This window comes from Eublepharis macularius, chromosome 14 (assembly GCF_028583425.1).
Source record: "Eublepharis macularius isolate TG4126 chromosome 14, MPM_Emac_v1.0, whole genome shotgun sequence".
NCBI lineage: Eukaryota > Metazoa > Chordata > Lepidosauria > Squamata > Eublepharidae > Eublepharis > Eublepharis macularius.
The window spans coordinates 15,102,837-15,116,477 of NC_072803.1; the positions used below are offsets into that span (position 1 = coordinate 15,102,837).

Sequence of the window (13,641 nt, forward strand, 5' to 3'; positions counted from 1 at the left end):
CAAGGACACTTTCCCATGCCAGTCGAGCAGGGCCGGTGCCAGAGGTTTTGGCGCCCGCGGCGGCGTGCATGTGCGCGCCCGCCACGGCCTGCGTGATGACGTCATCGCAGACGTCATCACGTGCCGCAGCGGGGCTGGGCGGCGCACGGAGGACTGCCGAGTGCAGAAGCTGCGAGCTGCTGCTGGAGCAGCGCGCGGAGGCTGCTCTGTGCGCCGCCCCAGCAGCAGCTCACGGCTTCTGCGCTCGGCTGGGGCGGAGGAGCTGCTGCAGCCAGCCAGCCCCGTCCTTCCGCCGCCACCGCGCACCCCAGCCGGGTGCACAAGCTGCGAGCCGCTGCTGGGGCGGTGCGCAGAGGCTGCGCCCGGCTGGGGCGTGTGGCGGCCCTGTGCAGAAGCCCCGAGCTGCTGCTGGGGCGGGTGCCGCACAGAGGCTGCTTGGCGCGATGCCCCAGCAGCGGCTCGCGGCTTCTGCGACTGGCTGGGGTGTGTGGGGGCAGAGGAGCGCGCTGCAGAGCTGCCGTGGCTGGCTGCAGCTGCTGCTGCAGCCATCCAGCCAGCTCCATGCCACCACCGCCGCCGTGCGCCCCAGCTGGGCGCAGAAGCCGCGAGCCGCTGCTCGAGCGGCGCACGGAGGCTGCGCCCAGCTGAGGTGAGTGGCGGCGGCGGCAGCAACGGGCTGGCTGCAGCAGTAGCTGCAGCCCAGTCACGCCAGCTTTGCTGCGCGTGCCTCCGCCCCCAACACCCCCTCCAGCGCCCCTCCAGTGGCCGCGCGCCCGAGGCCACCGCCTACCTGGCCTCCATGGGCGCGCCGGCCCTGCAGTCGAGAAAGTGAAAGTAGCCACCTCCAAGATAAGTGATTCACAGCTACACAGATATTTCTTTACACATTCTCAGAGGCCCAGAATACAGTACAGAGTATAATAGGCACACATGGCAGATAAGCAGGGCGCATCTGACACTGACATACCCTATTCATTTTTTAAAAACCTTGCCATATACATTTTCTCCATTGAGTCTATGTCTGTTCTAGATGGCGACGAGGGGGTGGGGGAGTCTCTGACCACTCATCCACTATAGCTCCACTTAGAGCCAAGCTACAAGTGACGCCTTACACAGGTTGGACGCTTGTCAGCTTCCCTCAAGTTTTGATGGAAAATGGAGGCGTCCTGGTTTTACAGCTTGGCTCTCCATTACAGCTGCAAGACCAGGATGCCTACATTTCCCATCAAAACTTGAGGGAAGCTGACAAGTGTCCAACATGTGTCAGGCGTCACTTGTAGCTTGGCTCTAAGAAAATCTTGGCAAATTCTACCATCATTCCCAGAGGATGAGTTTTCTGAACTCTGCTGCCCTCTTTTGGCCTTTTGCACATTGCTGTCTGAGAATGAGCATACAAAATCCTTGGGCTCATCTTCTAAGCGCATGAAATTGCTTTAATTGGTAATGCTAATAAAAAGTAGGCAGAGAAAGCTCTCTCTGAGCTTTACTACAGGACATACACCAAAGCAGAGTCTGCATGGGTCAATTTTGCTGGTGTTTTTTCATGATCATCTGAACCAGATTTGCTGCCATGAGTAGTTACTCCGGCCATTATGTGGCTTTCCTCCGGCTTTCCTGGGGGCACTTATACTTTGACTTTTTTTTAAAAAAAAATCTGCTTTGCGGTAGGCTGTTTCCCTGTGCCTATTCTTTATTCTGTTTTTAGTGTTCCACCTTCGTCCCCTCTCTCCCACCCTCTGCCAGCCCACTGCATTGTGATTGGCTATGCTCATCTAGCCAGCCACTCCCCTCCCCTCTTTTCCATTCTTCCCTCCTCCCCTCTTTCCTCTTTTAATATATTTTTTTTTAAGTCCAGCACAAGATCAATGAATTGCTGGTTTGAAAGTAAGTTCCCTTTTTTTCTTTTTTCTTTGGCAGGGGTGGGAATATTGTATAGGGGGCTAAATATCTGGGAGTCAAAAATAAAGATTTTAATATTCTACACAAATATACACAAACACCAAAACTCTCTAAGGTGTTAGTGTGGCATACTGCAGCCAACATTTTGCTTCTATCTTCATGTTGGAGATTTCTGTGTACCTGCAAGTAGGAAAGTAGATTATTCATGCTATTGGACTGAATTGACAAATTGGAATGGATTTTTGTGGCTGTGCCTTACATGAGAATGGCTATTGACACTCTAGACAGGATTTTTGTATATCTTTTGTATGTGAATCTATTTATTGTATATATTTATTAATAGCACTTGTACTTTTGCACCTTTTGATAAAAAATACAAAAATATTTTCATAAGATTTCACATTACTGTATTTCATTGTACTTTACCTCTCAGTTGGTAGTTACCTCCTTTAGTTGATCACCAGTGATTGGCAGGCAGAGAGACAAACTCCTGGGAGCTTGCCCACCACTGGTAGGCACCTGGCAACCCTGGAGAAAATGGCTGCTTTAGAGAATGTAACCTGCTGAGGTCCCTCCCCTCCCCAAACTCCACCCTCCCCAGGCTCCACCCCCAAATCTCCAGGAATTTCCTGATCCAGAGCTGACATCCCTAATTGGTGGAAATCAGCACCCACCCTATGTTGTGTGGACTGCCTATTGCTTTGGCAAGAGTCATTTAAAATCCAAGCCCTGACTCAAGTATGAAAGAGACCCTTTCCATCATGTTTTCCTAAGTATTTTGAAATCTTTAATTAATTAATCTTTGTAGCACCCAAAGGATGAAGAGAACTTCATTATCTTCCGTCTAGCAGCTGTAATACTATGCCTGGATTTTCATACATTTCCCTCCACCACAGACAGTGGTGTGTACGAACTGCATATCTGCTGGCGAATTTACCTGCTGAAAGAAAATTATTAACGAATGCAGATCAGATCTGCAGACAAGTGGCTGGTTACAACAAGGCAAATACAGGAAAAACACAGGTCACGACGACAATCAACAAGGCATGGTTTGATCTGATATAGTTGTATAGGGTAACAGAAACAGGCTAGGTGCCCCTTACAATATCTTCTAGTTTACATCAGTGCAGGCAATTATTTTTAAAAAATGACTTAATTTACAAACCAGAAGTTTTTTTAATGGGTACATACACTTTAAGGGTGTATGTGCAGAAAGAACTTTTAGTGAAATTCTTCTTCCTCTTGCCTGAGTGTTTCTTTTGCCATCACAATGCTGCAGCTGGTGAGCAATAGCAATTTCATCTCAAGGTATGGAAGGTTATGCCTAAAGACGTCATTGAGTGCGTACAAAGCTCTCAAACGTACTGCAGCCTTCGGCAAATAGGTCGGACCCTCCCTGTTAAGCTGAGAGGGACAGTGAGGGTGAACGCTTTTGAGATGCTGCTTCCCACCCAAATCCTCTCCCCATTGGTAGCAATGACACTTAGTAGAACAGCCTTCTTCTTAAGGGCAAAAGAACTTGTTAAAAGAGCAAACTTGGCCATTTCCGCACATCCTTAAAGGGATAGCCCACTCATGGAATGTGGGCAGCTTTTTCACTTCATTCCAGACGTCTGTGTTTTCAAAACATTTCCAGCTGTTTGGCTCTCATTTTTTGGCACCTTTTCTGAACCACACTTTTGTGGGGTGCCAGAAAAAGTGTCCAAAAAATGGAAGCTGAACAGCCTGCAACCATTTAGTGTGCAGTGCTTAAACCCTCCCTTGGCCAACGCATCTCCTGTGGGTCTTTTTATCACGTCTTTCTTCAGCCTGATTCTGAAAATTAGCCTGGCTGGACTGAAAAAACATCCTACGGGGAGGACTGTTCGTGCAAGAGAATCAATGGATATGGCAAAGTTTAAACAACTTCTTGTTGATCCTACCGTAAAAGTCCCTACAGCCTGCATTCATGTTTCCTTGAAAAAAACAGATATGGATGGAATCCCATATTTGTCTCCCTTCCCTTTTTTCTCCTAAAGAAAAATAAGAGCTGTTTCCCGCCTCCCTTTGCTCCCTCTGTTTTGCTTTTCTGAGTGGTTGTGGGTCTTTTGTTTTAACCAGGGTTTTTTCCAGCGGGAATGCAGTGGAATGGAGTTCTGGCACCTCTTGAAAATGGTCACAGGGCCGATGGTTCCTCCCCCTGCTCTCCAGATAGAGGGGAGTTTAGATTGCCCTCCGCACTGCCCTATCTAAACTCCCCTCTGTCTGGAGAGCAGGGGGCAGGGCCACTGGCCATGTGACCATTTTTGCCGAGGATGATTTAAACTTTAACCCCCCCCTTGTTCCAGCTGACCCCAAGTGACATCATTGTGCAGTCCTGAGTTCCTCCACTGAGTTCCACCACCTCTTTATCATGAAAAAAACACACACCCTGGTTTTAACTGTTTCGTGCCTGCTGGCTCCCAATTTGTTTGTTTCTCTTCAGCCTCTTTATGCTGTTTTTACACCATGTACATATTATACACCATTTATATACATTAATAATGTTAATAATTGCATAGTCATCACAGGAAAAAATGGAGTGAGGAAACAGAAAATGTGCAAATAAAGACTTCTAGGTTCAATTTGTACAAAGGAAGAATGAAAATAAGGATTTTCTGTGAGGGAGGCGCAAGAATAGCTGGCTGCTGACAGATGTTATATTGAAATCCTCCATTGTTATGAGAGTTTGGAATGATGGATTCACATGTTAAGAACAACATATCAATGACTGACACATAGGGTTGCCAGATGCCCGCCAGTGGCGGGCAAACTCCCAGGGATTTGCCCCCTTATCCGCCACTCACTGAGCGATTGGTGGGAGAGGGCAAACTCCCGGAGCGTGCCCACCACTGGCTCGCACCTCAGGAGCATGCACCATGCGTGCACTCCCACCCCTCACGTTGGCTGCAGAAGTATCCTTGCGCTCTGATTTGGCTCCACAGCCGGCACAACGATGTCACTTACAGAAGTGATATTGCCACGCACTTGGCGTGGTGACATCACTTCCGGAAGTGATGTCATCACGCCGCTGCCAGAGTCCCCATGCAAGTGTAAGTTCCAGGCCCCTATCCTCCCGTGGAGAGGACCTGGCAACCCTACTGATTCACTTCTATGGTGTCAAACTCCCATGTTGTTTAAATCTAGCTGACTGGAGGCAGGTTGGTTTAGGGAAAACAACACACACCAAGAAAGAATTCTCGTCACAGCTGATGTATCTAATTAACTAAATGGTGGCAGCATATAAGAGAAATAAATAATGAGTTCCCTTACTTCAATAGCCCTGGGAGTAGCTGGGTTAGGGGCTGTGAATGTAGGAAACAAGCTATCCTGTCTGGTGGAGTCTCTGGGAAGAGAAGAGAGGGACCCTGTGTGTAGTAGGGTCAGAGTTCTTGGCCTTGTAAATAACTAGATGGGTGGCAAATTGTGGCTGTCTTACCTGCCTGTAAATCCAGAGGGGTTAGCTGTGTTAGTCTGAAGTAGCAAAATAATAGAGTCCAGTAGCACCTTTAAGACTAACCAACTTTATTGTAGCATAAGCTTTTGAGAGCCACAGCTGTCTTCGTCAGAGCTGTGGCTCTCGAAAGCTTATGTTACAATAAAGTTGGTTAGTCTTAAAGGTGTGACTGACCACTTAACTGCCCGTAGCTCTGAACATGGGAAGAGAAGTTTTCTGGTGGGAGGCAGTGGTAAGGGGTCACAAAAGGATTTCCAAACTGAAATGGGCTACAAAATTTAGTAGGATCCCAAGTAAACAGACAGTTTTGTATTTGCATCGGGATGAACTTGGGCCCTCATAGAGTTATTCTCTGCAGCTATTCATCTGGATTTAGGGCTAACATTTTTCTTTATCCAGGCCTTTCACTGACTATCACTCTACCCATTATACCATACTGTGGTTTTCTGGAACTCCCATATTATTATGCTTGACTATTCAAACAGTGGCAAATGACTGTTATCAATATATATACATGCAGAGTGGAACTACAATCAATCACAAGTGCATGGTGTATGCACTTTTATGACTTCGGTAAATCTGCATTAATTGCATGCTCAGGTTACATTTTTTAGTATATCTCCATCAATCGGGTGGTTGGGAAGTCCATAATATTATGCCATTCCCATTCTTGACCAGTTTCACCAATGATGCTGCAAACCCTCCCCCTCCCCAAAACTAACATCATTAGATCATCTAGACAGTATCTGCATTCCAGACTGGCCTTTCTGGAAAAAAAACCCCCAAGATAAACAACTGTAATATACAAACTTCAAGATAAGCAGATTTAAGGGAATTTGGGGAAGTGGTGCCTTCATCCCGCTGAAGCAGCACAAGACCCAATGGAATCTCTTTTTTGTGTCTTGTTAGTTTTTTTTTAAAAAAAACTTTTAAAAAAAGGTTTGATGCTTCTGGAAACCGAAGAAACGAAACAAGGAGACGCTCTTGACTCATTCCTCATCAGATCCGTTTAAGAGGGCATCATGAAAGCTCTTTTCACGCTGCTGCTTCCGTATCCCAAGCTTGATTTCTGTTTCTCCACTGTTTTTCCCATACTTCTGGAGGCACCTGAAATTTCGGAACAGTGACAAGCACAGTTATTATCGACTGCGTGCTGGAGCTGTTCAAATAACTAGTAATGTTACTGTGAGAGCTAGTTTGGTATAGCAGTTAAAAGCAACGTGACTCTAGTCTGGAGAACTGAGTTTATTTCCCCGCTCCTCTGCTTGAAACCGGTTGAGTGACCTTGAGTCAATCACAGCTTCTTGGAGCTCTCTCAGCCCCACCCACCTCACAGGGTGATTGTTGTGGGGATAATAATAACATACTTTGTAAACCACTCTGAGTGGATGTTATGTTGTCCTGAAGGGCGGTATATAAATCAAATGTTGTTATTGTTATTATTGTTGTTGTTATTTACTGGACTGAGGAACAGCAGGATTTGAGGCCAGTGGCACCTTTGAGACCAACAAGATTTTCAAGGTATGAGCTCATACTGGACTTGCATTCTGCTGTTCTACTGCAGACCAACTTGGCTAACCACCTAAAACTATCTTTATGGATGCAGGGAGAAGACTTAAATACTTCTTTGCATAGGTATATCTAGGCCCACCTGTTACCAGAACTGCTCTTTATAATGGGGAAATTAGCTCAGCAGTCTGGAACTAAAATTAGCGCGGATCTAACCAATGTTTACGGAGGTCCCGATTCCAGACACTCTGGTGACAAAGAGGCAGACTACAAATAGGTTCAATAAACACGTGTATTTACTAATAGTGTGGTGTAAGCCTGAACTTGCGCATACATACAAGAAAGCATACAAGAACTAGGAAATGCAGAGTAAGAAATACAGAGACGGTCACATGAGCAGGTACCCACGATGATAAGGGCAATACTTACAATCCTGAAGCAGAGCAGAGACACGACAGCGAGGCGGTCCAATGCCAGCACTGGATCCACAGAGAGACAGCAAGGGGGTCTGGATAGGAATGGCACGAGCACCATGTGGTCGGAAGGACCAGCTTAAATACCCCAAAATGTACCCTGGGGCTGGTGCTGTACTTGGTGGTTCTCACGGGTTAAAACAAATGCTTTAATGGGTTACTGAATGTCTTGGATGGGCCACTTTAGGAATCTGATTGCGATAAGTGACACCTCAGGAAGAGGGGACAAAGGAGGGAGGGGGAGATCCGGGTGGGCTGAATGGATGTTCCAGAGGACAGGGCTTGTCCTGATGTCATCAGCTCTGGAATGCGGAGGCTTCTTTGAGATGCATTCTCTACGTGCTTGGGATGGTCGACACTTAGCTTCTTCTCCGGGGCGGCTCCTAAGATATGCAGAGCGGGGCGAGGTTCTCTCACTGCGGACGTGGTGTGTCCGCTTCTCCGAAATGGCTTCCCAAAGCAGGCTTCTTCTCTTTGTCTTCTGGCTGCATAAGAACATGGTCGCTGGCTGGGCATGGCAGGGGCTGGTTAGTAGGCTGCCAGGTAGTGAGGGCAAGCTCGGGGGACCGGCACGTGGGAGGCTCCAGGCGGGAACTGACCAGGGAGTGCCGGGCCAGGCTCGCTGGAGGTTTCCCTGGCAGGCACCCGGCTGCTAACAACGGCTTGGGCCCAGATGAGGCAGGCTTCCATGGAGGCAGGGGGAACAGCACGTAAAACACAGTCCATAGCAGGGAACAGGCGCGGTCCGTGGCGGATGGCAATGCAGTCACGGGGCACGCTTGTAATAAAGTCCAAACACACACACTGGGAGGTCTGGATATAGGTCTGGGCAGGGTTGCCCTGGAAGAAAGTCCTTTGTGGAGTCATCCAGACATGGAGTCTGGAAGCTAACACAGTCTATTGCAGCCACAAGGTAATTAACAAGCAGGCAGGAAATTGACACGTGTACCAGAGCACATATGTGCAGGGCAATCTTGGTGTAGCAGTAAAACAGCAACGCAGGAAACTGGCACAGTCCATGGCAGGCCTTAAAGCAGTAGAGGGGGCCTACTTGGCAACACACCAGTCCCCTGGTGGTGGTGGAGGATCCCCTGCCACCTGCCCCCACCCCCAGGCAGGCAATTAACTGATGGGCTGTTTGGTTGTTTGAAGTGGGTGGGGGAAGAGAAACGAGCTTTTTCTCCTCTCCCTTTTGTGGCATGGAGAGCAAAAGTATGGCTTCTTTTAAATTTTAAAAATTGGTTTTCTATATAATTCACATAAATAATTGGCGGTGGAAAGTGCTCTTAAGCCCTGCTGGAATTTTCAAGCCAAGAAACTACTACCAGAGGTGGTTTGCCATTGCCTGCCTCTGCAAACCTGGTTTCCGTTGGAGGTCTCCCATCCAATTACTAACCATGGCCAATCCTGCTTAGCTTCTGAGATCTGATGAGATTGGGCTTGCCGCGGTACATAAATAATTAAACATTAACTAAATAGGAATATAAGCTATTAATTAATAAGCACTACACCAAAGGAAAAAAGGAAAGAAGAAAACCCAATTTAAAAACCCCTCAAACAAAAAAGTATTACTTCTTATGCTGCGCACCCTGGAGGGGAGGGAACAGAAACAAGCTCTTTCCCTCTTGTAACCTCACTATGTAGCAGGCAAAAAAGTCAATGGTGTAAGTAAGAAAAAATTAGTTTATCCAGATTAAAATTCCTTATGCATTTCGCCAAGAAGCCTTCTTCAGGGGAATGTACAGCACAATGTCTTCCCCACTTAGAGAAATGTTTGTTCTCCTCTCTTTAAATGATGCAAAGGGTGGAATAAGCACTTGATGTTTTAAATAGTTGAATTGTCGAAGGCTTTCACGGCCGGAGAACGATGGTTGCTGTGGGTTTTCCAGGCTGTATTGCCATGGTCTTGGCATTGTAGTTCCTGACGTTTCGCCAGCAGCTGTGGCTGGCATCTTCAGAGGTGTAGTTGCTCTTTCCTGGCTGTGCTCCTGCTGCAGTAGGGCACCTGCCTCTCCCCCGGCAGGGCTCCCTGCTGCTTCAGCTGCCTGATGTGGCCCCAATGGGGCCGCATCAGGCTGCTGCCAAGTGAAAAAGCATTCCAGACACCTGCCTCCACCCCCCCACAGCACTCCCTGCTGCTCCAGCTGCCCGATGCAGCCCCAATGGGGTTGAATCGGGCTGCTGCCAGGCTCAAGAGTGCGCCAGGCACCTACCTCCCCCCTGCAGAACTCCCTGCTGCTCCAGCTGCAGGAGCATGCCAGGGCACCTGCCTCCCCCCCTGCACAGTGCCTCTCCAGCCACCCAATTCCACTTCCCTTTGCCAGGCTGGTACACCTGGCCTCCATTCCCTCAGAGACCAGGTCTACCTCCCCTTCCTTGGCTGAGCTGGTAGACCTGGCCTCTGGACCTGTAGAACCAGGTCTACTCACCATGATTCTACTAGCCAGAGAGACCTGGCCTCTGTATCCTGAAGGCCGGGTCTACCTCTCATTCCTTTGCTGGCTGGGTAGACCTGACCGCCATACTTCCAAACACCAGCTCTACCTCCCATTCAGCTACAGACCCAGTAAACCTGGCCTCCGGAAATAGGGAGACCAGGTTTACCTTCCATTTTTTTGCTGGATCAGTAGATCTGGCCTCTGGCCCCATGGAGGCCAGGTCTGTTCCCTTACAGTGCCCCACACTTCTCCAGCTGCCAAATTCCACCCAATCAGGGCTGAATCAGTGGGCTGCAGGGCTCAGGAGCATAGCTGGGAGCTCCCCCCCCCGGCATCACTCTCCACCTCTGCAGCTGCTTGATTACACCCAATCGGGGCCAAATCAGGCATCTGTGGGGAGCAGGAGTGTGCCAGGGGGCTTACTGCCCCCAGCAGTGCTCCCAGCCTTGGGAGCTGCCCGATTCAGGCCTAGGGTTCCCAGGTGCCCACCAGTAGCAAGCAAACTCCCAGGGATTTGCCTCCTCATATGTCGATCGCCCAGCAACCAGTGGCAGTGATCAGTGGAAGGGGGCACACTCCCAGAGGTTGCCCACCACCAGCAGGCACCTTAGGAGTGCACGTCATGTGCATGCTCCCAACTGGCACAGCGACATCACTTCCGGAAGTGATGTCATCGTACTGCCCATGGGAGCATTACTGTGCTTCGTTTGGGGCAATGGGCCCCAAATAGGCTGAATCAGCCCTGTGCAGAGTGCGAGAGTGCTCTTGTGGCTGGCAAGGTGATGTCACTTCCGGAAGTGACATCATCATGCTGGCTCCAGGGCGTGCATGTGCTTTGCGCACACACAAATGAAAACGTCATGCTCCGTGCAAGGTAAGTGCCAGGTACTCCACCCTCCCATGGGCAGGTGAAGAGTAGCTGGTAACCCTATTTGGGCCATGGAGGTGGCAAAGAGGCCCAGCACAGGAGCACCACCCTCCCAAGGCCCCGCAGCACGGCCCTGCTAAATCAGTTTTCTAGAGCCCGTTGTACTTTCCTCCACAATGGGCTTTGTTGTTAGTAGACTAATATTTTTCCTTCTTGATTCAATCTGGGCTTATCCATGACTGGCTCACAATCCAATCTTGAATGCTGCTGAGTAGGGTAAGTTTGATGGCGGAACTGATTCTCTGAGAAATTTGTGGCATCTGTAATCAGGACATGCTGCAATCACAGGTTGCCACCTCCGTCAAACTATGAGAAATGACATCATAGAATGTCTGATTCTATAGGAGTTCTGAATTAAGTTATATTTTGGGGACTGGATTTTAGGTTTGTGGAAATCCTGGCTATTTCACAAATCGAGGCTCTCATTCCGGACTCTTAACTGCATTGATTTATCTAGTCCCAAAGTTATAGCAATCAGATAGGTTTGTGTGTTTTTAAGAATTCAGCCCTGGGCTCTGTTTGATTGGGTCAGAATGCCCCGACTCACCCCTCTTTCCTAATTTAGCTTGGATTATTTTAATTTTACTCTGTAGGTTGAAAACCCATTCACCAGCCAAAGCTTCTCTTGTACAGTATTATTATAAACAGTTATTTATTAAAGGGGATTGCATTGACAAACAGACATATTTTAATAGTTCTTTTCTTCAGAGACTTTGAAATCATGATATGAGTCTAGTCTGCCTAAGTCCACCCCTAGATACCATTTCTTGGCTGTCAGTCATAAATTGCCTGCAGAATTACACATTGTCCGCAGCATTACACGTTTCCTCAGATTAATTTAAACAATGCTAGAGCAGTGTGTGTTGTGGCCACTACTAACATATGCACCTAACCAAACACAATGCCTTCTTGCCATGATCATTGTATTGTGTAATCTGCCTTGGGCCTCAGAGTCCTGCTAGCTACATGAGACACCTTGGTGTGTGTTTGTCAGGTGTAGAGAGATGCAATGTTAGCTGGGAAGCGTATTTTTAAAAGACAGGCTGGTGGAGATCGCTCCTCAGAGAGTTTGTTAATTTCATCTTCGCCTCCCAGAAGGCTGTGTCAATTTCACATCTCCAGTCCAAAACTGTGTGGGATCACAACCAGAGGGCAGCTAGGAACGGAAATGGGCTGGAGTTGCCTTCCAGAGCTAGGCTTGGACCTGGAGAGGTTATAATGGGCCAAAGTTTCCCTTCTGGCATTTCACAGCCCTTTCGCAGAGCTCCAGTGCATAGCAAAGCCTTTGCCCTACCGCAGGCTCGGTCTTTTTAAGCTATTCTTCTCGTCTAGCATTGCCTCCCCTGACACATGTTCTTCACGTGTCATAGCAGTGAGAAAGGCGGAGTATAAATAAATAAGTAAATGATGATCGTTCAATCACAGCCAATCAAACGACTGGTCTGCAAAACTCACCAGTAAACCAGAGTGTAGTTCACAGCCAAAATGAGGATAGCCATGGCATAGTGCCAGCAGAAGCACATGGGGATGAACATCATGTTGTCATGATCAGCCTCATCCCAACCTGGGCCCCCCCATGGTGGGAAGAGCACAAAACCGATCTGGGTAGAAGAGAGGCAGCACATAGTTTAGGAAAGTGAAGCAGCACAAGAGAGATACTTATCTGAAGATTGGTCTTGCTTATTCTTTGTATAGCAAAACGATATCACAAGTATTGTACTACTGTTCCAAAGGGGTCAGAGTAAATGATAATATAAGGAGGTCAGTGTCAAAAGTTGGTACCATTGTTTGCCTTCGACCCTGACCCCCTGACCCCCTGGCATCACAGCTCAGCTTGTCTGGTCAACAGGACCACACCCCTGGAGAAAGGAGAATGCTAGTGAGGAGTACAGGGTCTGGGTCTGAGGACACAATTGTCACCTGCCTCACTAGGGTCTTGGGGGCAGGGGGCAGACTACCCCCCTCCTCCCCGTCGATCCGGCCCTGTATCAGGGGTACCTCAGGAGTGGCTCTGGAGTGATCTTAGCCAATGGGTAAGAGGGGCAGCTGCCCCAGCCTCTGTGCTAAACAGCCCCCAATCACCTACAGCCCCACCCACCTCCCAATAGAGGGGAGAAAAAAAGAAGAGCTGGCTTCTGCCACCACCACTCACAACCAGTCTGTTCGGGGCTCAGGCCACCCACTTGTGGTGACAGCCACCTGAGCCTGCTCTGTCTGGTGCTTGGGTAGGCACCTCAACAGTAACCACTTTTGTTCTCTGTCTGGGGTCTGGACAGTCAGCTTCTAGCAACTGCTCCCATCTGCCTTGCATGGGGTGAGGGCCACTCTTGGCTTGGTCAGAGGGACTGATTGCTGGGCACCATCCTGGACTTTTGCCCAGGTCTTTAGAATCAGCAAGATCACCTCTTCCCTATCTGAAGTGTCCAGTGGAGTCCAGTGACTAGGAAGTGCCCAGAGATGGCGAGGCAATGCTACCTCTCCCTCCCCCCAAACATTAAGTGGTTGTGAAAAACTAAATTCTGTATGCTGAGCGAAATTCCTAATAGTATAATTCCATTTACCCATTTTTAAAGAAAATAATTTGTTTCACTAAATAAATAACCGATAGTCTTTTTCCAGTCTTTCAGAAAGAAGCATTTATTACTAATTTGTTTTAACACTTACAACCCATCCTTCAGGTATTTGTTCCCAAGGCATAGACAGTCTCTTGTTCCATCCGCTATTCAATTCTTTCCCTTTGGTAAAGAAGATTTTCAACATGGCCCCATCTGCGGATACTTAAACCCAGAGACTGGAACCTTGAACTGACAACCCAGATCTTTCTACAAACCTTAGAAAAACCCCTGGTTTGCAAAAAAAATTTGAAATCTGAAAACAAAAAATGACCCCCAAATTATAGCAGCAGCACCTGTAACTTTA

General features: G+C 48.3%; 1 protein-coding gene across 1 annotated transcript in view; it reads right to left on the minus strand.

Moving 5' to 3' along the window:
• Positions 1–5,517: 5,517 nt before the first annotated feature.
• Positions 5,518–13,641, minus strand: part of LOC129342056 (transmembrane protein 45B-like) — a 48,054-nt gene continuing 39,930 nt past the window's right edge. Inside the window, exons 5-6 of the mRNA XM_054997537.1 lie at positions 12,178–12,323; positions 5,518–6,481 (exon numbers count right to left, since the gene is read on the minus strand). Of these exons, the coding sequence (XP_054853512.1) occupies positions 6,364–6,481; positions 12,178–12,323 (264 nt within the window). The 3' untranslated portion in view covers positions 5,518–6,363. The remainder of the gene's footprint in view (positions 6,482–12,177; positions 12,324–13,641) is intronic.